The 24,900-nt window shown below is 38.1% G+C and overlaps 1 protein-coding gene across 1 annotated transcript in view; it reads left to right on the plus strand.

Moving 5' to 3' along the window:
• bcam (basal cell adhesion molecule (Lutheran blood group)) overlaps positions 1–4,926 on the plus strand; it is a 51,406-nt gene extending 46,480 nt beyond the window's left edge. The window contains exons 13-16 of the mRNA XM_081388300.1: positions 856–891; positions 1,690–1,831; positions 1,920–2,019; positions 2,124–4,926. Coding sequence (XP_081244426.1) covers positions 856–891; positions 1,690–1,831; positions 1,920–2,016 — 275 coding nt within the window. The 3' untranslated portion in view covers positions 2,017–2,019; positions 2,124–4,926. The remainder of the gene's footprint in view (positions 1–855; positions 892–1,689; positions 1,832–1,919; positions 2,020–2,123) is intronic.
• The last annotated feature ends 19,974 nt before the right edge of the window (positions 4,927–24,900 follow it).

Consider the following 24,900-nt stretch of genomic DNA (forward strand, 5'->3'; position numbering starts at 1 on the left):
TGTGCAGTTAAGCAGTGTCTCGCGCATGACACAGCATTCTCAAAACGCTGCACTCAAGTTAAAATAAGCTAAACTAAAACATGCCTCGAGACTTTGCGTTTTCCCCCTGTTCCACTGCCCACGTTTGGAGTTTGGCGTCTGGCGTCTTGCGTTTTCGCTTTGAAAGATAATATTATAATTGAAAGGTAATATGCAGATAAAGGCTATGTACACTACTGATCAAAAGTTTGGAGACTGTACAATTATTTTAGAACATTTTTGAGAGAAGACTCTTTTGCCTACCAAGGCCTCATTTATTTGATCAATACTGTAAAAACAGAAATGTTGTGAAAAATTATTACAATTTAAAATAGCTGTTTTCTGATTAAAAATATTTTAAATGTTAATATTATTTCTGTGATGCCAAAGCATCATTACTCCAGTCTTCAGTGTCACATGATCCTTCAGAAATCATTCTAATATGCTGATTTGATGCTCAAGAGAGATTGCTTATTAAAATCTTGCTCATTGTTTATTATTTTATTTTTGAGAAAATCAGGATTTTTTTTTCAATATTTATATTTTTTTAGAAATGATCCCAGACATTTGAACAGTATTATATTTACTCAGATATTTTTTACATCACAAATCCAGACGAAATATGATTGGAAATGACATGTCATATCTCTATTTAAACAATTCAAACTATCAGCCCGCAGTTTAATTGGGCATGAGGCTTCTGCATTAATGCAAATCATTTTAATAAATAGTATTTAGTATACAATTCTGAACATACCTTGTGTCTTAACAGACCCAGATTTATGTGTAAAACGTTAGCTGTTCTCCAAACCTCATTCTTTTATTTCATCTGTGCAGATCGAGATGGCTCAGACCCCAATGCCGCTAACCGAGGTAGACACTTGTCCCAGCTCTCTCTGCTCCTCCTCTTCCTCTCAGGACTCTTTCTTGTACATACTCCATAATCTAACTCTTCAACACTTTACACTGTATATTATGTATGGTTTCCAAACACTGTGTATATTGTATATTGTATTACGTATGTGATCTTTGTATGATGTCTGTCCTCTATTTTGTTGATGGTGCACCTTTAACTTTTCCCTTATTTGGGACAATAAAGGATTCTGTTCTATTTTACCTTCCTCTCTTTCCTTCCGCTCTTTGTCTGGGGTGTTTGTCGCTTAATACTGATGTCCTTTCCTTTCATACTTGAGCGTGCTGTCAAATGTTTAGCTTGTGCAGTCACTTTAGAGTGTGTGTGTGTTCGTCTTCATCTCATTGATGGGCCTTGTTATGTGTGTGTTTGTGGGTTAATGCTGGAGTTTTTTTTTTTTTTTTTTCGTGTGCTGTTCAATGGTACTCAACTTTCTCTTTCCCATAATGCTGCTCGAAGGAAACCCCATGTTTAAAACAGGTCTGTATAACCCCTGCTTCTTTTCTGTATGTGTGTGTTTGCATATAATTTCTCAAACTCTGACCGTATCACTGAGTACTTTATGGGTCTCGCATTTCCTGTCAACAAAAGAACAATTGGTAATTGTTCTGGTTTACTTCCTCCCCACCCTCCTCAACACACACATTCTCCCTCTGTGTCCTCCTTTCTCTTCCTCTCCCACCTATAAGTATTACTTCTTCACACTCACCATTAACCATCAACTTCTTACCAACTCTTTTCTCGGTCGCTCTTCTCAGCGGAGAAACAGCAGGGGGGTTCGAGTACGGTCGTGATCGCCGTGGTGGTGTGCGTTCTGCTGCTTCTCATCCTGGTGGCTCTTCTCTTCTTCCTCAGTAAGAAGGGCAAGCTGAGCTGTGGGAAAAAGGACAAGAAGGATGTGTAAGTAAACCATTATAACCAATACTTGCAAACCACATGTCCACATATTCATTCTCATCTCTTCTTTATTTGTACTTCCTCCTTGCAGGGCATCTGACGAGGTGAAAGGTGATATAGTGGTGGAGATGAAGTCCAGTGAGAAAGGCAATGAAGAGGCCGGTCTGTTAAACAAACCTCATGCATAACAGGTGAGAGGTCAAAGACTAGGTTTAGCACAGTGGTTCTGGTTTTGATTCAGCCCTCTGGAATAACAATAGCATGCATTCATTAACAACCTTTCCCTTTTTCACAGTGTTAAAAACGAAGAAGATAAGAGACAAATAAGAACAAGATCTCCAGAGACATAGAGGATGACGTGGTGGAATTAAGAGTGCTCTGATGGATGAGAGGAGAGAAGATGGAGGACAAAGAATATGCGGAGGATAAGAGAGAAGATGGAGGACAAAGAATATGAATTTGTTTTTTTTTGGGGGGGGGGGGGCTTTGTAGGACGGGCTATGATGTTGAACTGGGCTATGATGTTGAACTGAGGGTGGGTTTCAGTTTAGAAGTGGGAGGGGCAAAAAATGTAAATCTGCCACTACTGTGTCCTGATTGCGTAATCAAGGCAATCTTTGTCCAATCAGAAATTTACTGGGCAGCACAATTCTATAGAATAAAGCATGACTTAATGCAGCTCAGTGTTCATCTACCCAAAACAATTCCGAAAAGTCACTGTGGACACTGGATGTTGCTCTTCATACTGTGCTGCACCCTGGTTATGTTGATTTGTTCATGTTGTTGAATAGTGCAGTACGGCCACTTTTTGCATTACACACTGCACTTACTGTGTATGTTTTTGATTGAGAATTGCACACATGCCATTATCCCAAGTCATAGACCCTACAGACCACTATACATTTTGGTCATGATCTGCATGAAGCATTTGGATGTGCCATTACATACACTGTCCGGCTGTACATTTAACACTGCTGAAATGTTCAAACTCTGTTATCCTTTGTATAGTCAAACATTTATGTTTTTGCCCATATTTAAGACCATGTCCTAAATTCCACACTCTATTGTCTTACACCTATGTTTTGAGCTGAAACCAAAAGCCAGAGGTGACACAAAGAATGAAAGTGTGTGTGAATCTCTCTCAGAGCATTATCTGAATGCACAGACCCATTTAGCTCAAGTCTGAGAGTTGTGGAAGTGGTTCAGAATTACAGAACTAACTCAATCATCTCATTTCCTCTGTACTGCACTGAATTTAACTCGACAAGCTTGAACATGTTCAAAGACTTTAACCCAACTCTTTAATTATTAAACATGGGTTAGTAATGGGACAGGTCAGGCCTATCTTCTGGGTTTTTGTATTTTAAAATGGCTCCTAGTGGGATTAAGAGTTCATTAGTTTATTCATTCTCACCTGAACTTTCCTTTTTGAATGATTAAAGTGCTAAAAAGTGATTGGAAAATATCTACTTAATGAGCACAAATCTAAATGCACATGCTGTCTCATTATACTTTTCTTCAATTTATTTTACCAACGCTATTAATATCACTAGGTTGGCATTATTTATACATTTAGAGAAACATATAAAATTAAACACCTTCAGCCTTTTTTTTTTAAACTTAAAAGTTGTTGCTCTGTGTTTAGTTGTTAAAGGCATAGTTCACCCAAAACTTCACCCATTTACTCATCCTCATGTCATTCCAAATCTAAATGCCTGTCTTCCATGGAACACAAAAGAAGATATTTTGAAGAGTTTCAACTCTCCATAATTAAAGTTAGTGGAGTCCGAACAACGCTGGATCTCACTAATTTTCATTGTATGAACGGATTTTCTTTATATATATTTATATCTTCTAATATAGGTTTGCAATGACATGAGGGTGAGTACATGATGAAAATTTTCATTTATTCTGAGAGTAAGGAACAGTTGAGGGACAGAGAATTTTTCCACTGTTGTTATAGAGTAATAATCTTTTTTGTTATTTATCAATATTGATATTCATTGCAGCTTTTTTTTTTTTTTTAAACCAAAATATGAACATAAAAAGCGATTTCTTTAAGCTCGTATGTGATGTTCCAGGGTTGTGTTTTGCATATATATGTATTTTGTATCTTTCTCAGTAATAATAGCACACTGTTGTTCAGATGGCACAGCTGGAACATTCTAGAATCACTATGTTGTTGGAACACCCTGTCATTTTTTTCCCAGGCCCTAATGTTTAACAAAGCCATGAGCCTTGTTATTTGCTTCAAATAACAGATTCACAATCTGCTGTTCTTTGAGTCGGGTCTTCTGCGTGTCAGAGCAACACCCAGAGACAGTTTTTCAAACACTACGCAATTTCTCAATAAGGCCATATACACATATGCACATACATGCAGTGCTTTTCTGTACCAACAAAACAGTCATTCTAGATTGTCTATGCAGCAGGTTAAGTACAATTTAATGAGGTTAAAGAGGGGACTGAGGAGAAATTAGATTGGTAGAGGGTGGGAAAGGGTTTTGTTTGGATATAACATTATTTTTCTTTACCTACTGAGTCGTTGTATGTAGTTGAGTGTTAATGAATCCGTATGCTTTAATTTTTCACTAGACACATGGAACATGAGCTAATACACCTATGAACATCTCAAACACTGGAAAAAGTATGATGGCCATGCAGTTTGTAAAGGCCTCTGTCTCAGACTCCTCATGGAATTATTGTACTTTTTATCTTAATGCTATTTTTCACATTTATTGATATCATTTTGCAAAATGTACTCATATGTTCTGTCAGTGCGATGTGTGATTTAGAGTTATGGTCAATATTTGCATACCAAGATATTTGAACACCAATTTTATTTTATTTTTTATTGTAAAAGGAAAAATAAGTTTTTCTTAAAGAGGATAGTCTACATGTCTTAACTACTGAATGTTTTTGCAAATTTAGCTGGTATTGCAAGAAAGAAGATCGCTGTTTTGAAAAAGGTGTCCTACTTTATGGATGTCTGTATGTATGCTTATGCCCTCCAGGTCTACTGTATATTTTGTGGTACGCATTTGTGAACTTTGTAGCTTGTCTTCTTCTGATTGGAACTGTGTAGAGTTTATACTGCCAAAAAAAACAACAACAAATCCCAAACTGTCTCATGTTTTGTGTCCAAAAAGTTCTAAAATTGCTGTAACCTTGAAGTAACACTTTAAATGGCTGAATCAACTGAGAATGTTAAACGTTGTTTCTCACCTTAAAGGAGAACTCCGGTCAATTTTAACATTGAGCTCATTTTTTTGTACATTTGGAGTGCTGTCAATACAGAGAACAACGACAAAAATCGGTGTTGCCTACACCGAGTTATTCTATTTTTAAAATTTGCACCCTGTTGACTTCAATGGGGCAAGTACTAAACCTGCTTTTAGCCTCTTAAAGGAATAATATCTTCACTAGAGGGAGCGGGGGCCGGTGAGAGGATTTTTCACGAGTGAAGATATTACTGCGCCCAAGTCGAAGTGCTTCCAAGCACTTGCTATGGTATTCCGCCATACAATATAGTTATCCATTTTACACGCTTAGAAAAGCGCAACGTTTTGTTTTGTGTCACCGTCCTAGGTCGAGTTACACTACTCGAGTAACTGTATTTAAATAGGGAAAACGTCAAGGTGTTTTGTTGCTTCTCTGCTTGGCACCTATTGAATGAACTGGGCTAAGCTAAGTGCTAAAAAAGTTTTGCGCAAGACAGAGCGATTTAGTGCACGCACTGAGACGAGAGAGGTATGTATCAACTCGTCTTAGTTAAGGGAATAACATAGTTTAATATGAAAATACGGTGGAGTATTTTACTTTAACATCCTTGATGTGTCATTACAAGTGCACAGAAAATGTGAGTGATTCCTTCAGAGTGAACAAGAGTGAATCTGACTGCAGTAGATGTGAAAGATATGTATAAAAATGATGTTATTTAAGCCAGCGCAAATACCTGTGTTTACATCCTGTTTTCGGTTGAAGTCCAAAGTAATCGATTGCCGAGTTCACGCGCGTGATCATAGGTAACTAAACCTATGCACGTGAACTCGGCAATCGACTACTTTGGACTTCAACCGAAAACAGGATGTAAACAGAGGTATTTGCGCTGGCTTAAATAACATCATTTTTATACATATCTTTCACATCTACTGCAGTCAGATTCACTCGTGTTCACTCTGAAGGAATCACTCACATTTTCTGTGCACTTGTAATGACACATCAAGGATGTTAAGAGGCTAAAAGCAGGTTTAGTACTTGCCCCATTGAAGTCAACAGGGTGCAAATTTTAAAAATAGAATAACTCGGTGTAGGCAACACCGATTTTTGTCGTTGTTCTCTGTATTGACAGCATTCCAAATGTACAAAAAAATGAGCTCAATGTTAAAATTGACCGGAGTTCTCCTTTAACATTCATCTCGAGTTTCCCTTTGGAGTTTCAGTTTTTGTTCTTTACCTGTAATGACAGTTCATATTTAACAGGTTTTTATCTTTGTAACAGTCAGGTAAGTATATCATGCATGATCTTGTTAATCATTAAATTAACCCCCTCAAGGGATTTCTACATGTAAAGACACCCATGTAAAGATACACGCTTCCGTAATTGAATGACATTTAACTACGACATCATTACATTATGTATAATCTGATAGGCGTGGGGTTTGGTTATTTCATCTTTGTGAGAATAAACTGTCGTATTTATTGATATGCAGCTATAGGAACCTTGCTGAGGATTGTGTTCACTTGCAATAGATTGTGGAGGGACATGATTAGAATTCTGCTAATCCTTGCTTCGTTTATAAAACAGATTTTATCTCGACTTCTCTTTGATTGTTGTTGATTGAAGTTGTAGAACAAATCATAAAAATCTCAAATTGCAGCAATGTCCACCACAGAGATTATTGTAAACCAAAAACCTAAACTAAACTCCCGAGAGAACAGAGTTTGGAAAGGCCCAAACATTTTCGTCATGATACGTTTGGACTCTCCACGCATTTTTTAATTTATTTATTAGGCTACATCAAATAATTCAAACTCAAGATAATGTTTTATTTAATCATTCATTTTGTAAGCCGCCATGAAATATGTTTGATAATGTACAGTGAGACAGTCATTAGCCTATAGAAAACTGACTGGCTGACTGTATTATCACTTTTTAGAGGCAAAAAAAAAAGTAAATTTCCTGTTGTTAATAGTGTAGTGATATTTAGTGCTGTTCACAGAATTCAGTGTCAAACTAAGCAGCAATTTGATGGTCAACCCATTGTGAAATCTGTGTTGGGAAATATGTTGCACTCATGCAAAATTCACAGTAAAGAGGATTCCTTTTGAAATGACTTGATTTCGCCCACGGAAATGTACAGAACAATGGTAAATGTGACAGCACCTTTAGTTGAGCTGCCTGAATGGTGGTGATCTCATGTCTTTATTTTACAATGTTGCATATTATGCAATATACTATGCCATTTAGTAGAAGTGTGAGTAGTTTATTCACACTGAAAAAGACTTGATGATGTACTAGATGAATTGTGAATACACACCCTCAAGATAGTTATGTTTTAAAATAGTGAGCTTCCTATACTAGACAGAGTATGGACAGCTGACACAGCCAATATGTGTCAAACCTTCACCCACAGCCTTGTTCATCCTTGTCTTGGCAAGGTACTGAAATTCCTCCTTGAAATTTGCATATAAGGGGATCATTTCTAAATAGTAGTCCTACATACTAGACAGCCAGACACTAAGGTGTGATTAACTTTATTTGCCTGTGCTGTCCACTTGAGTTTGGGGAATGAGACAGATATACGAAGCATCTACGGATCCCTCTTAAATCCCTCATCATTGATTCTGACAGCTCATTCACCCGTCAAACCATCAGCATAAACAAATGCATGTTAATGCAGTTTGATATTGAGATGAAAATAAGGACGGAAAATGGAAATTAAACTTCTAATTGTCTGCAGATAAGAAAAGATGTTTCATATAAAAGGAAAAGACATGTTCCAACAGGCTGCAGTTGAAAAAGCTTCTCCAGTCATTTTAGATCGGTAGATATTCTAATGGATAGAATTAGGAAGGATGCTTGGAGAATTATGTGAATCATAAAAGAGAGAGAGGATGTTAGTGAGTCAGCTATATCAGATGCTCTCAAGCACATTGCTGTGCATTTCATTTAGTGAATGGAGACACTGATGTCTGAATCTATTCCATTGATTTAAGGATGATTCTCCCTCATCAAAGCAAGTGCCTCTCCATCTTCTGCCAATACCAATCCACTCTGTACGGCTTGGTAGTATGTGAGTGAGTAATTAAAGGTGCACTATGTAACTTTTGGCCCTCTAGCGGTTAAAAAAAAATAAACCATGCATTTTGCGGAAGAACATTGTTTCGGTTGTGCTTTGACTCTGTGTGCGGATAGTTAGGGTTCTTTCTCATAATTAAAAAATCCCACTGCTCATAAAAACATTTCTCTACTAGGCTTAAGAGATATAATCAGTTTAGATTGAAAGGATCTAAAGCTGACTAAGACGTTACTACTGTATACTGTAGCTGTATCACTAATTGATACTGTACCTCCTTGGAAATAAATTCCAGCACAGCGCTACAACAACCTAATGAAGTGACCCTTCACTTTAAAATGAACTCTGTTAGAGAGCTAAGCCAATGTTGATTCTCGTTTTTTCACGAGCTCTGTCATGTTCTCTTTTTGCCAGCTGACTCTCCTCTGTTGGGCATTTTAAAAAAAGGGTGATTTCCCATTATTTAAAAAGTTACTTAGTGTGCCTAGAGAAAAAGATACAGCCCTTTTTTTTTTTTTTGGTCCATAACCCCTGCCTAAAACCAGTATAGTTTTTGTAACATTATAATATTTATTTTTAATTAGCTTTTATATTTATACTGTAACAATCCCTGTTTCAAAGTTAGTCTAGGGGATTGTAACAAGATGAAAGTCACTTGTTTCACTTCCTTGACTCCATAACTTTCCCAAAACCAGGAGAAAAAGGATTTGCAAAAGAAAATGGCACCCTCCTCCCTACGAGTTACAAATGAAATCTTCAGTTTAACAAAAGAAAAAGAAAAACGATCAAGTAGCTCAAAAATTAGAAAATGTTGGGGATTAACACTCAGGCAGGAGCAAAACAGCAATACTGACTGGAACACTATCACATGTTTTACAATTTAAGACTTAGTATCAGTTAGTTAACACCAAAACTAGCAACAATAGTGGCTGCAGAGAAGGTCCATGTGGCGAAAGAAATTGATCTGTCTCTCTCTCTAGCAGGTTTCCTCAGAGATGGTCTTATGGGGAGATGAGAGGGTCTGTATCTCTTACCATTGGAGAAAGCGTAACGGCTAACTTGGATCCCATGAGGCACCTCAGCCTATCGTGTAATGGCAGTGACGTCAGTGCATGCGGTTCAAAATTTTATGACAGTCAGTTTCAGCTTACGTTAATCAGTTTCATGTGGATTATTAGCGTGTTTGTCTTTTGAATAAATGTTCTATGTTTGGTATTATATCTCTAGCAAAGGTACAGTAGGACTGCATTGTTTGTGGAATGTGCTTTATTGCAGAAAAAAGCATGAATATGTCTATTAGCTTCAAAGTACTAGTCACTGCAGGGCGCAAAAAACTAAATTTAAAACTTAATTGTAATAAATACAAATTTAATTTACTAAAATCATATGTATTTTTTACCATCATTCATTAAAAAGTGTATATCATCATCATTAGGCACACAGTTAACACAACACTTCATGTTTAATTTTAATTAAACATCATACAATATAATAAAATATTTATAATTAAATTAATCATTTTGTATTTATTCATTAAAGTGCATAATATTTGCGTCATATTATATGCATACATGCAGTTATAATAGTCATTGCAATTCAAGTCTTATCATAACTGGTAAAACCTGAAAGCCAAAGAAAGAAAATCAGTGTTTTTTACTTTCATTGGACAATATCACTCAATATTACTATTAAATAATAAGGTGATACCATAAATGAGTCCTGCCTGTCGCGACAAAAAAACGGCCTCTGCTCTCCTTCCCTGCGCACAGGCGTTAGCATTAGCTGTTACACTTTTTTGGCTAAAGGTTGCAGGCTTGTCATCAAATGGCTTTGGTTTCCTCCCTGGAGGAGCCAATGAGTGAAGTGCTAGTTGGCTATCAGCAAATGGGTAGCAGGTGCTAGCAATCAGGCATTCAGCTCATGTTAGAGCAGCAGCATGGAAGAGAAAAAAAAGGAAAAATAAACTAAAACACATGACTGCCCCCAGAACAGTACAAACTACGTCACGGGACGTAACGATATTTTCTAAATGTATCTATTTAGCTTTAATTATTATTTTATTTGTAGTCAAGCAGCAGAAGTCGTCAGCAGTGTGTAATGGCACTTTTCCATTACCAGTACCGGCTCGACTCGACTCGACTCGCCTCGACTCAGCTCGGCTTGGCTCGCTTTTCGCTCCGTTTTCCATTGCAGAAAGTACCTCCACAATAGTACCTGGTCGTCATAGCGACGCCACAGGAAACTGCTGTGACTTAATCTTTTACGCAAGACACGCGAGACACACCCGCTACCCACACACACAGGACAATGGAGGAAATCGAGTGTATGCTGTTTTTGGACGTTTTTGTTTTTGCTGTTTTTTATTCAGGATACTCCGTCTGGCGCGTGCAATGATGACGCAGTCAATAGTGACGATTATCTCTGAGCAATCAGTAGTCTGCCGTGATTTCACGTCACATTTTAGTATCGCCTCAGCTCGCCTCAGCCCGCTTAGCACCTCGCCGGAGTTGGTACGAAAAAAAGTACCTGGAAGCAGGTACAGGTACAACTTTTACACAGAGGAAAACCAAACAGAACTGAGTCGAGCCGAGCCGAGGCGAGCTGGTACTGTGTAGTGGAAAAGCGCCATAAGTGTATTTGTATCTTGTCTCACTTTTTCCCACACTCTTCACCTGACCAGGAGGGGTGGGGGTACTGGTCTGCTCATCTCCAATGACTGGAAATTTAATCCTTTACCATCTTTGTGTGACAATAGCTCCTTTGAATTTAATTTAAGGGGCAGTCATGGCCTAGTGGTTAGGGAGTTGAACTGGTAACCCAGAGGTTGCTGGTTCGATTCCAGATTCCACCTAACCCCTAATCGCTCCCCGGGCGCCACACAAAGGCTGCCCGCTGCTCTGGGTGTGTGTATCCACGTTTGCATTGTGTGTGTGTGTTAACTACTCACTACTCTGCTCCTAATGTGTGTGCATTAACTTGGATGGGTTAAATGCAGAGGTCAAATTCCAAGTATGGGTTACCATACTTGGCCGTCACGTGTCACTTTCACTTTCACTTTGAATTGCAAGCATTACTACCACCCACCCCATTAAAACGCATTTTGTAGTTGTTTAGGTCAGCTAGGTAACTTCTTGGAGGAGTTGTGTGTTACTCTCATCCTTCCCTAAGGATGGCACTCCTTTGGTAGTACTTGGAAACTTCAACATCCACCTAGAAAAACCTCAGGCTGCTGACATCCATATTCTGCTTGCCTCGTTTGAACACAAGCGAGTGTTTACTGTGGCTACTCACAAATCAGGTAACTAACTGGACCTTATTTACTCACGCTACTGCTCCATTGATCATATGCTGGTTACTCCACTGCACAATTCAGATCACTGCCTCCCCACTCTTAACCTCAACCTAGCTACTGACACAACACACACTCCTCAACAGGTCACTGTCACGGAGCAAACCCGTGATCATGAATGGACTGTATGTAGGTACACCATATCAAACACACAAACATGTGCAGCATTAACGCAGTCTATGTACTGACACTGATATCCTGGATATTCAGACTGCAGTGTTGTGAATGTGCAATGTTTGTGCAATACTTGAATGTATTGTGTATAATGTGTTTTAGATATTTGAGGGTACAATGTGTATTTGTTTGTTATGTGTAGTGGATATGTACAACGTGTTTGGGTATCATTAGCCGCTAACATTGTTCATTCATCATTATAGAGAACCACAACACAAATATGTTTGATTTGAAAACTTTATTAAAAATTGTGTATCACATTATTACAAATCTAACTTACCTGCTTGGAAAACACCTGTGACCAAACCTGTATTAGTTTAAAAGCAGAGTATTTAAACATGGTGGACATGCTGCCTGATTGGGAGAAACCATGTTGGGTAACTGGGGGGGGGGGTGTTTCCAAATGTTCCTGTAAAGCAAGGTTTATAATTGTTAATTCATTGTTTTGCATCATAGTTGCATGTTCTTGTTACTGTGTAATTTAATTATGGATGTTGTTTAATATGCATTAGGTGGTTGGAAGTACATATGTTAGAAAGTAAAACTTACCTGTAGAATGGTACATTCCAGGGTGTGGCATAGACAATAAATGGCTGCCAGAAAGCATGGTGCAGGAGGGTCAGGTTGGTTGTGTGAAGTGGAAGCAAATCCATAGAAACTTGTTCCAGAAAGTTTGTTAACCAAACGATACAACTGCTGTTGTGGATACCTTCCCACAAAAACTTGTAAATATTTATGTTATTTTTGTAGTTTTTCTTTTTCTTTTTCTTTGTTTTTTTTTTCTTTTTTTTTGCTGTTGGATTTGCACTGTCTTCACAATAAATTCACCTTAATTGGGATTTCCTGTCGCATTGGTCTTATTATGCCTCTGATTGCGAGGGCGATCGCTAACAGTCACCCTTTGGCGTAACCTGCGCTCATTCTCAGCCTCCCACCTGCCTTCCACCTATCCTTTATGGTCTCATGCTCACTTGCCCTGCTCTCAGTTATCGAAGTTATGAGACTGGAAAGATCAGCTTCCAAATCATCAGTAGTCATCTTGCTGGATCTGTATGATGCTTTGAAGTTAACCACCAGATCGTCCTGCCAACCCTCATGACAAAGGGCATCACAGGAACTGCACTCAAGTCGTACCTCTCAGGTAGGTCCTTCAGGGTGTCATGAAGGGATGAGGTGTCCACGTCACAACATCTAGCTACTGGGGTGCCTCAGGGCTCAGTGCTTGGACCACTTCTCTTCTCCATACATGTCATCACTAGGGTCTGTCATTCAAAAACATGGCTTTTCCTATCAATGCTATGCTAATGATACGCAACTCTACCTCTCAATCCAGCCAGATGATCCAAGGGTAGCTGCTCGCATCTCAGCCAGCCATTTCTGGCTGTATGAAGGACCTCCACCTTCAGCTCAACCTTACAAAGACAGAACTGCTTGTGGTCTCGGCAAACCCAACACTTTATTACAACTTCTCCATTTAGCTAGGTTTGTCAACCATAACTCCACAGGAACAGCCAGTAACCTTGGAGTTGTGATTGATGATCAATTACACTTCACAGACCACATTGCAAGAAATGCCCCGTCCCGCAGATTTGCCTACAACATTAGGGAGATTAGGCCATTCCTATCGGAGCATGCAACACAACTCCTTGTCCAAGTGCTTGTTCTATCCAGACTGGACTATTGTAATGTTCTTTTGGCAGTCCTTCCAGTAGCCTACTGTCAAACCTCTTTAACTGATCTAGAATACAACAGCGAAAGTGGTCTTTAACACCCTTTCCACACCTCTCTTCATCAATTTGCACTGGTTGCCAATAGCCGCTCGCTTCAAATTCATGCACTGATGTTTGCCTACAGAACAACCACTGGCTCTGCACCTCTATACCTTAACTTACTACTCCTAGCTTGCATTCTGCAAATGAATAGCGCCTTGTGCTGCCATCCCAAAGAGACACAAATCACTTTCATAGACCTATACCTTGACTGTTCCTGGTGGAATGACCCATTCAAGAAATAGCTAAAGACACATATTTTTCGTCAACACATGACCCATTAATACTAAGACTTAATATTATATTCTTTTTTTATTTCTGTTCCATCTGTTTATTTTTTTATTTAACAAAAAACCTTGCTACATATACTGTGCTAGACTAACTGGGACTTGTCACAGCACTTACATATTTTTTGGACTATTGTTGATCTGATTGCTTCTATTGTTTTCATCATTTGTAAGTTGGTTTGGATAAAAGTGTCTGCTAAATGATTAAATGTAAATGATAAATGTAGTTTTAGTACTTCAACTTCAACTTATATGTTTTAATTAGTTGCCGAGACAACATAACGAGACAATAATTTAAAGGGATAATTCACCCAAAAATGAAAATTCTGTCATCATTTACTCTCCCTCAAGTTGTTCCAAACCTGTATGACTTTCTTTCTTCTCTGAACACAAAAAAAATATATTTTGAAGAAAGTCGGCAACCAAACGACTAATGGACCCCATTGACTTCCATTTTTTCAGATTTCATTTTTGGGTGAACTATCCCTTTAAGTTTTTCTTGTAATATACATATTTTTTAATATTAGTTTTAATTCAATACCAAAACCGTTTTAATAGTTTTAGTTTTAGCTAACTATAACAACACTGTACCTTTAAGTGGCATAATTCAGTTTCAGGCACTTAGTAATTTTTACCTCATTAAAAAAATTAATCCTTATGATGATGAGTACTTATGATAAAAATAGTTGATGATTAGATCACATGACCAGCTGAATACTACTGACTTTATTCTGATTAACAGTCCTGTTACATGAAACTGCATTCCACTGGACTGCTTTTCCATTGTTTTTCTATGTAAACATGCACAAGACGGACACGTTTGACCGTTGCGCTCGTGTCTAGTATCTTTTGCAGCATCTTGTGCATTACACAACGTTCTAAACATGCAGCTCTCAAGTTAAAAGAAGTTAAATAAATAAAAAGGGGATTTGTTTTTTTTTTTTCACTGACTTGCTTCTTGTGTTAACCGCAAAACATGCTCTGTGTGAATTACCCCTAAAAAATGTTAAAGTGTAAGAGGCCAGCTGTGCGATCTGCCTGGACATGCCGTCAGTCTGTGTTGTACTGCTGTTATCAGTCAGCACAAGTGCCTTAGAGAGTACTGTCTCACATGTAAAATAGTGCTTGGTATGACAGAGAAAAAAAAACTACTTACACATTTGCATTTTTGGATAAGGTAATATTCTGTAAACATTTTGTCCTTTTAGACAAAGAACATCAAGTTGCAAATATCAAGATATGACTAAATTACTGTTATGTCTTTATAGTTCTTCCCACAAACTGAGGGCTGTGTTAGAAGGAGCTTTCATACTCTTTCCACTGACTCAGTTTCTTACCCATAATCCCTTTCTGTCATCGAAGAGAGTTTTGTGGCTTGATTTCATCGTGATGTCTCCTAAACTGCTAATTGTACATCTGCACGTGTGTGCTCATATTATATGTTGTTGCACGTACACTTAATTTGCTCTTTAATTACGCAGTGAGCGAGACCTCCTCCATTTGTCGCTATCCTCGGCCCTCCATTACATCCCCTGCTGTGTTCGGGTTCAGAGCAGAATGTTATCAAACCAGCCTTGAAGATTAGCGAAATTATCTCGCTTTGCCACTTCAAGTGAGACATTTTTTTAATTAGCTGCTTTTGTGATGAGTTTATTCTTTTTTAATTAGATTCTGTGACTGATAGAAGATATTTCAGTGACACGCGAACCAGCAGGCGAAATGTGGGTGTATTATGGTTGTCAGTATTTGGGAGGGAATTTCTCATGCTTTAAAGGAGAGATAGCAGAAAAGCCTTGACATTACTCACATAACTGAGCCCTTTCTGTTTATCAGTACAACTCAGGCTTTAGTACACCGCCAAGCACTCTTGATGACCTGTCTAGCTTTCAAGAGTGTATGTGAATGTGTTCCTTCCATATTTCTTCCTGAAAGACAAGTACATTAAAGGGAGATTTGTTTTAGGATATCTTTACTTCCTAAAAGAATGTGTAGGATACTTTTATGCACATATGAGATCATTTTTATACAATGGGAGTGTGAATGAATTAATCTGTGAGTGATTTTCTATATCCCCTTGTTTAGTTTGCACACTCTGATAGTGCCTGTTTACAGCTCTGGTTAGTTTCTTCTCCTCACTCATGGAGAGTAATGGTAAATCTTTGAATAGTGTCTGTGAATAGTTTTACTAAAACAAGGAACAGGATAGCAATGTCAACATTCTTTTTGTCTTGTGGGTTTACATTGTGCATTGCAAAAACAATCCCTCTGGAGTAACCTGTGGTTAAGTGGTTTACTTTAGAGTCAGTCTCAGGTCAACCAACCATTGTTATTAACATCCATCCCACTGTTCATGGTATTAAAATGCTTCTCAAATGTGTTTCCAGGGGCCACATATATAACTCGCAAAGATTCAAAAATCTTAGTACAAAAATCCAAACTGATCACACTTGTAACACAGCTAGTCATTCTTTCAAAACCTGATCCCATGCTTTCATTACAGTTGTACACATTCACATAATCATTTTTCAAACACAAGATTATTGTAATATGTAATGAGAACATTTGGTTTAATCACCCAAACACAACAGTAAGATCTTCTTTCAATTCAGTACTTTTAACAGGCAGGTCATTTAATAGCAAACAATGCAAGATACCATACGTGTTTCAAATCACCCTTGTTGCTGAAATAATTACAGTAACAGCAGCTACAGATTCCACATTAGAAAATACACTTATATAACCTAACTTATAACATAAACTCCATAATGTTTGTAATAGTATTTATAGTGTAACGCAATTGAAAACATACTGAAATGTTGGAAAAACTTTTGATAATCTGTTGTGATATTATAAGAGTTTTGAAAATGCACACCTTACTTGTGAAAATAGTACCAAAGCGAATAAAAGAAACTGTAAAGACATCTGAATAACTTTGTTCATGAAAAGTAAAGCCTGTTCTCTGTCACTGTAGGCTGTGTTCCGCCTCAGGGTTTTGTTTGCAATGCCGTGAAAAGTGCTTTTAAGATGTGAATTCCTGTAAGTGCCATTATAAAAAGCTGATGACAGGTATTGTCAGTTCTTTTCACATTTTCATGTACTGTTTGCGCGCACGTGTGTGACCTGTGGAGTATATGTAATCGCTCCTGCCTTTTTCTTGAACATATGTTTTGTTATGTTAAGTCTCTTGAAAATATTCTTGGTATTTTATGTTGGCATTTAAAAGTGTGTGACAGTTTTGTATGTCCTCAGGCTACAAGTTCCCTTCAGCATTCTTTTATGGTGTGTACTAGACAAACACACAAGTGTTGTAAAAAGGAAATTCTGAGTCTTTTGAACACACTGGATGTGTGTGCACACGTCTGTTTCTATAGTATGCACACAGTCATGCCTTTTAGCAATGCATTCTCATTTCTCAGATTGACACACACACACACACACACACACACACACACACACACACACACACAATATGCAGCTTGTTCTATACTATTCTCTGTCATTTTGTCTCATCAGAAGTTGCCTCAGCTTAAGTAAACATGCTATTTAAACCACAAAATGGTTTACCACAAAATATGGTTCCCTGGTAGCCTGGGAAAACCCAGACTACTTCCGGCGAATTTTAATTCTCTCTTCAGGATAGTCTGGAGTAGAGGGCTGCATTGGGATTGAGTCCCGCCGGGTCCCGCGGGACCCAACGCAAATCTCGCGGGAGCGGGCGGTTTGAACTTTGCTGCGGGCGGGAATGGGCGGCTAAAGAAAAACACTGCGGGATCGGGAGGTAGCTATAGCGACATGATGGAGATGTCAATAATGGCGCTTTTCCACTACACAGTACCAGCTCGCTTCGGCTCTACTCGACTTTGTTTGGTTTTCCACTGTGTAAGAGTTGTAATTGTATCTGCTTCCAGGTACTTTTTTTCGTATCACCTCTGCCGAGGTTCTAAGCGATCTGAGGCGATACTAAAATGTCACGTGAAAACACGGCAGACTGCTGATTGTTCAGAGAGAATCATCACTATTCACTGCATCATCATTGCACGCGCCAGACGGAGTATCCTGAATAAAAAACAGCAGCGAACAGCGAAAACAAAACCATCCAAAAACAGCACACTCGATTTCCTCCATTGTCCTGTGTGTATGTGTCCAGAATACATGCCGGCCAGGGAAACGAAACAAACAACCCCATGAATCTCTTTAATAATAGCAATACAAATATGTGTTTTTTCCTGCGGGACGGGAGAAGACACAAAATCAATGCATCTCTATTATTGTGCGGGAATAAATTCTCAGAGTTTTGCGGGTGCGGGCGGGAGTGGACATACATATTGCGGGAGCGGGCGGGAGTGTAACACATACGTTGCGGGAGCGGGCGGTAATGGTCAGAAATTCGGCGGGCGCGGGCGGGAGCGGGATGAAGAAAACAGTCCCGCGCAGGGCTCTAGTCTGGAGAAGAGCCCATTCAAACTCATTACTGTGCCGCTGAAATCGCGGCACCAATCAGAAACGTTTGGGGAGGGCTTTACATGCAACGCATTCTCATCCTAGGGCGTCATAATACTGACGCTTTTGAAATTTCTTTAATATCCGACGCAAAGGGCACCCTTTAGCGTCAACATGTGACGCCGGTTGCCGCCGTGAAACATCACTCGTTTGAATCATAGACAGTATAAACGAATCAATTATCGCGTCTGTTTTGAGCGATTTCTTACCGTTTTCGTTAAAGGGATACTTCACCTCTGGGAAGATGAATGTGTATTTAAAATAGGTCATTTAAGTAGAAGAAATGTGAAGAAATTTTTGAATTTGGAGCTTTCTAGACTGAGGAAAGCCAGAAAATGTATTTTTGGCTTATGTGGATGAAAGACAACAACTCCCAGAATGCACTTGCTTCGCTGCCTTAGGAGGCCACGCCTACCGGTAAGAGTGCGCAGTTGTAAACAACAAAGCTAGCCTACGTGATGAGTTTGCCAGGGATTTAGAGATCGTCCAAAATGTCCGGGATTCGGCTTTTGCGTTCTACAGTCGCCATTCATCATGTTTACTGTGGCGAGCAGGACGAGGCTGACGGCCGCGGGAGAACGGCGCGAGGCCGGTGGCGTCATTACATACTGAGACGCGCCGGGTCTCGCATCTCTCACGGAGGAGCGGGAATTTTTCTTAGCAATGGTAAAACGCACATCAACTGATCACTTGTTTAGCGTTCATGTAAACACTACATTCAAATTCACCAATCGGAATGAATTCAGTTAGATTGAAAGGTGTGCATGTAAACAATGAATGGCGACCGCAGAAAGCAAAAGCTGAATCCCGGACATTTTGAACGATCTCGCCCGCCGGACAAGTCCGGGAAAAGGAGGATGGTTACTTACTCAGCTTTCTCCTACTATTCAGCTTTCTCCACAGAACAAGAGCCTGCTAGCTTAGCTTCCAAAGAAAGACGGCTGACTGTGTGTACATTCTGTGAGTGAGATCCCACCCTCTATGGGCGAGTTGAAAACATGCGGAACAACGCCATCTACTGGCTGTAGTCTTTAGCCTCTGGCCAGAAAATCCTCCGATGACGCAAAATGACGATTTTTGCGTCATAGGAGGATTTTTTCCAGACAAAAAATACATAAATCTCTTGTCTCAGGGGGATATGAGGGTGGAAAGCATGGTAATTCGAAAATACTACCGGTTTTCTACTAATACAAAGCTTAATGCTAAATCCTGAAGTAACCCTTTAAAACCGGAGCAAAGAACAACACTCGAAGCATACGTCATCCCCTTCATCGATCTGATTCAGAGCCATAGAGAGAAAGAGTTGCGACACTCGCATAGACCTCCGTTGTAAATAATGGCGGCGCTTTTAACCGCCCACTTCCGGGATTTGAAGATCGGAAAAGTTCCAAACACTGTCATTTTGGCGTTGGACACCATTCACTTACATTGCTGCGCGTCGAGTTGTTCCAGAGTTAAGTTGCTGAAATATCGACCTCTTTTGAATTGTCAACTGTCTATTTTGTATCAGAGGCCCTTTGCAATGCTTATACTGGTCTTCATTTGTACATGCACAGCGTAATTATTTATATTTTATGTTAGTTGTTTCAACCAATTTTCAAGCACTGCCTGCTGGCTAGTTAGCTAGCGCGACTTCGTCAGTTAAGAGTTCGGTAATGAATCGCTGCCACCTTTATAGCAACTTTTATTTAATGTAATTTTTTGGGATATACTAACTTTTCATTATGTTTTGTTGTCTTGAGTGAAGCGGCTTGTGAGAACAATGCTGGACCTCTAGGATTGTTATGGCCATCACCAGTCCTGTCTGTTTCATGGATCACCTGCCCCTGGTTTTTGTTTTTCTTGTTCACACAAGCACACATTTTTTGTTGTCTGTCATTGTTTAATAAAAATAGTTTATTTGAAAACCTTCATTTGTATCAGCAATGCTTAAATTCGTTTTTAATCTGTTATAGATTTGATAATGTGTATGGCTTAATATTAAAATAATATTCTTAGTCTTAACATGATAATGTTTCACGTTGTGGTTCTGGGGTGGCCACTTTCATCAGAAGAAGTGAGCTAGCTTAAGCGAACTCTGAACGGACCGCCACGGCAGACCTCTTTGCGTGATCACGAAGGTAGGCTAATGGCTGAATCAAAATTTATAAGCAAAATCACGGGAATCAATAGCCTAATAAAGCCCAGTTGTGCTAAAATAAATATCATGAGACGTCCATCATCAGATGAATGATATGGAAAAGTTAAGTTAGAGCCGCTAAAGCCAGTGCTACTACCCGCGAACATGAACACTAAGCTTTTCCCTCCAAAAATATAGCCTAAAACTTGTCTCCAAATGCAAAACTGACATTAACAAAATGCAATAACAGCTAAAAAAGTACTTGGGGTGTGTTTTATTTTATATTTACCGTTCAATAATGCAATCGCTGCTGTCTGTCCCATAAAAGAACATGACAGCCAGCGTATGTTTTGGAACTATTGGGGCTTACATGAACCACGTGACAGCCATAGCGGTGACATCAAAGAGTGTCGCAACTCTTTCTCTCTATGGCTCTGGTTTTAAGACTATACAATTGCGCCCAGATGAATTTGAGCTACGTCAGCTGGTGACGCCCCTTTGGAAATGATTTGTATACATAGCTTCCCCAGACCCTATACTCAGTAACTGAGAAGGGTCTGGTTTTAACCAGGCTTGTTTCCTGGCAGTGGTTCAAATAAATTGAAAAAGAAAATAGTTTAAAACTAGAAAGAAGGAGAGTTTTATTTGTATTCAAAATTTGCTTTGTAGACAAAATTTGTCTACTTATTGGTATGCGATAAAATGGTTTATAGGTGGTAGATATTTATGTGTGGCAGCAGGAAATACAGTGCTACTATCACAGTGGTCGATCTGAGATGTGAGGCCGCTGTTTTCATTACAGGTCCTCTTCAGCTACATTTATTGTAAAACCGTTTGATCTCTCTGGATCCTCTATACCAGCAAAAAAGCCAATTGAATGCAAAAACAGCAAGACGGAGTAGTTTAAAATTCCACTCAGTCCAGAGGTGAACCTCCATTTTCCATTAGATTGCTCATGCAGTTTTGTGATATTGTACATTTTTTATGTCTGACAGAAATAATCATAATTAGGCCACATGTAGCCTAAATATTAAGTTACAAAAATATATTTTGATAAATTTTTGGTTTAATTTTACCAGATAAGTGTATTATCTGTATTATCTGCTATGTATTAACTGTTTCTATTATTATTATTATTATTATTATTATTATTATTATTATTATTATTATTTATCTTTTTAAAGTCACTGAAACATTTTTTAGTCTTGTCTGCTAATTGTGTTCTGGGAGTCAGTGTTATTTTAGTATTATTTGAATTAGCTTTTATTTGACATATTTACATCTTAATATAATTTGTATGTGTTTTTGTAAATTAAAAAAATATATATATTTCTATTTTGCTTTCAGTTTTAGTAGCTAATTTTAGTACTTTAGGCTTACATTATTTGCAACGCTTTTCATCTAATATTTATGTTTTATTTAATTTAAATGATTTATGTTTTAATTTATTTAATATTTTATGTTTTATTTCAATTAACGAAAATGTTTTTAACAGTTAGGGCGTGGTCATATGATCTGGAGTGGAAAACAGCCGATTGATTAATAACTATTTTCGTTAGCGAATTTAAAGTACTTTAAAGTTTAATCTTAATTACTTTTAGTTTAAACGTTGTATTAAAATATCTCACTTGCAAATGGTGCTGTATAATCTGAAATATTCATAAAGGTAGACAAGAGTTTTATTTAGCCAATTAACTTTTAGCAAAAACAAAAAGCCATTTCAGTGCTAGCATAACAAACAAACGAGCATGATGCATTATCCACTTATCACCAAACATATCATTATGTTGGTAAACCTTGAGCTTGAATGAATGCTGTTATTATGAAACACAGGTGTCCCTTTATCTCAACACACTTGAGATCAATATGGTGGCTGTTGAAGACTCTAGATCACTCAGTCTGTATTAAAAGCCCTTCAATGAAACCATTAGAACAGAGAATCAGCACTCACTTAGCGGCCTGGGGAAACAATGGAGGAAGGAGGGGTGGCATGGAGCAAATGACCACAGAGAGTTTACACAGCCACATAAACAGAGGTGGGTGGACAGTCTATCTATCTGCTATGCAAAAGAGTTGCTGAATGAGGCACATGTAATTAGACAGAAATGGAATCCAAATAGACAATGTTGTAGCTGATTTAGGGGAAATGAGAAGAGAGCAGATGGGGAGAGAAGATAAAGTGAGATGAAAAAGCACTTACTGAGATGCAGAAGAATGTTTTATGGAGAGTATTTACACACTCCTTTAGTTTGAGATGGCAAAGACAGTCAAATAGAAAGAAAAGACCATTTATACTGCAGAAGCATTTGCTTGACATGAAAAGTATATTCTCTCTAGAAATATGTTGCTAATGTGCTTCAGTTTATTGTTAAAGAACAGACACACGAGAGAGATAAATGGAAAAGAAAAAGTAGAAAGCATGCAGTGTGTGTGGGGTCTGTTGAATGATGTCCATCACTTGCAGGGGAATGTGCATCCTGGTACAGTTAGGCTACAGTAATAAGTCTGCTTTCCATCTCTATTGTAGCTTGAAATTCAGATAAACAGAGAGGAATTTCATTTAATGTGTGAGAGATTGTTCAATAACTGGAGTGTTTAAAAAACAAGTGCACTGGTCTGTGTAAATGAGAATAAATGACAGATGTTATGCAGGTGGATTACAACAATGGTTACAACAATTACAACAAAAAATAAACATAAACAAAAGTTATTTTTTCTTATACCCCATTGACAATTTTTGGGGTTTATTTGAAGAATTACTGATCAAATTTTCGTTACACTTTTATATTTTGTTTTAAAAAAAATTAAGAAAGAAATAAAACTTAATTTATTACAAAACAAATACTAAGGTTATTTTAATTTTTTTTTTTTTTTTTTTTTTTTTTTTTACTTGAACACAAGAAATAAAAGACAATAGTTATTTGCAGTGTATTTGACTGCTGAAACAGACACACCTATTGAAAGACAGATAAGGCGAAAGGATGGAGTAGGCCAAGAGGGATCTGTTGGGATGGGCGATGGGTGGAGAAGAATGAGGTAGTGAGAGAAAGAAAACAAGAGAGATAGATGACAGTGGAGGAAAGACAGATGGTGGTGTGACTTTTGGTAGAAGCATTAATGGACACAGCTGTCACTTCTCTCTCTCTCTCTCTCTCTCTCTCTGTGTGTGTGTGTGTGTGTGTGTGTGTGTGTGTGTGTGTGTGTGTGCGCGAGAGAGAGAGAGAGAGAGCGAGTGCAAGGGAGATGTGCATGAATATTACTATAACTCTCCTAAAATAAGAATTTGAAAATTTGATTTTCATTCTCTTTTTCTCTCCCACTGTTTGATGAATCCGTTTTCAAGTTTTGCCAGTGAGTCACCATGTGGGTGCAAAAAGCCTCTTTCTCCATTGACTGCCATTCAGTAGCAGCCAAATGCTCTGACTAAATATATATATATATATATTATATCAAGCAAAATATATAGTGTATTTCATTATATTATAGATTTTTAACCAGTGACCATTTTGTTTCATTATTTTAATATAAATAAACATTTGTTTTGTTATTTACTACATTTATTCAATATTATTAATTTATTATGAACATGAATGCTGACAGAGGTAGGCTATTATAGACCAGTGATTCTCAACAAGGGTGTCAGGGCCCATAGGGGCCTCGCAAACATCAAAGGAGACCTCAAGATGACCTAAAAGGATTTAAAAGAAGACAAAACAAGTTTTAAAATGAGGTAAAACAGCTTAAATGGAAAACATTTCTTATTGTAATGCACCCCTCAACAGCATTTTTTTCTTTCCTTTTTTCTTTTTCTTTTTCTTTGAAGAACCAGGGTTCCCAGTCTTGGAAAACTAGAACATTTGAAATGTGAACTAGACCTAAAAAAGATAATGGGAGGCCATTGAGTCATAAAATAATAATATACATCTTCTGCCATCTAGTGCTAATAAAGGAAACAGCACATATTTAACATGCGTTGGTTATGTAATTAAAAATAACACTGGCCAAAATTTTTAGTGAACTCATTAAAACCAAAGATTAATTCAATATCAAGACATCTCTCTCTCTCTCTCTCTCTCTCTCTCTCTCTCTCTCTCTCTCTCTCTCTCTCTCTCTCTCTCTGTGTGTGTGCCTCATGCAGCATTAATGGCTTTTATCAAAGTGAATTAGGCATGAAGAATAGAAAACCTGAGGTATCCCAGTGGACTGCACATCAATGGAAAAACAGAGAAATGTAAAACACTCGCTCAACACCTGAGAGCAGAAAATTAGCCTGGAGACACTCCTCCAGATAAAGAACCCATTAAAGAAAGGACACATTAGCATAACATTATTGTTTGATTTTTCTGGTTATTTTTTATATATTTTTCAGGTGCTGTCTGCAAGGAGAACAAGTTTATTTATGTGATCACATAGAGCCACAGAGAATCTCAGATTCTCAGAGAAAGAGAGTGATGGAGAGATTGGTAAAGACAGAGATGGCAGGAAGAGAGGAGATCTGTAAGATTCAGGTCTCACAAGGCAACACCCATCTGAAATGTATTGGAATTGGAAATATAAGAAATTAATGTAACTAAA

This window comes from Scardinius erythrophthalmus (genome assembly GCF_964197995.2).
Source record: "Scardinius erythrophthalmus genome assembly, chromosome: 16".
Taxonomy (NCBI): Eukaryota; Metazoa; Chordata; class Actinopteri; order Cypriniformes; family Leuciscidae; genus Scardinius; species Scardinius erythrophthalmus.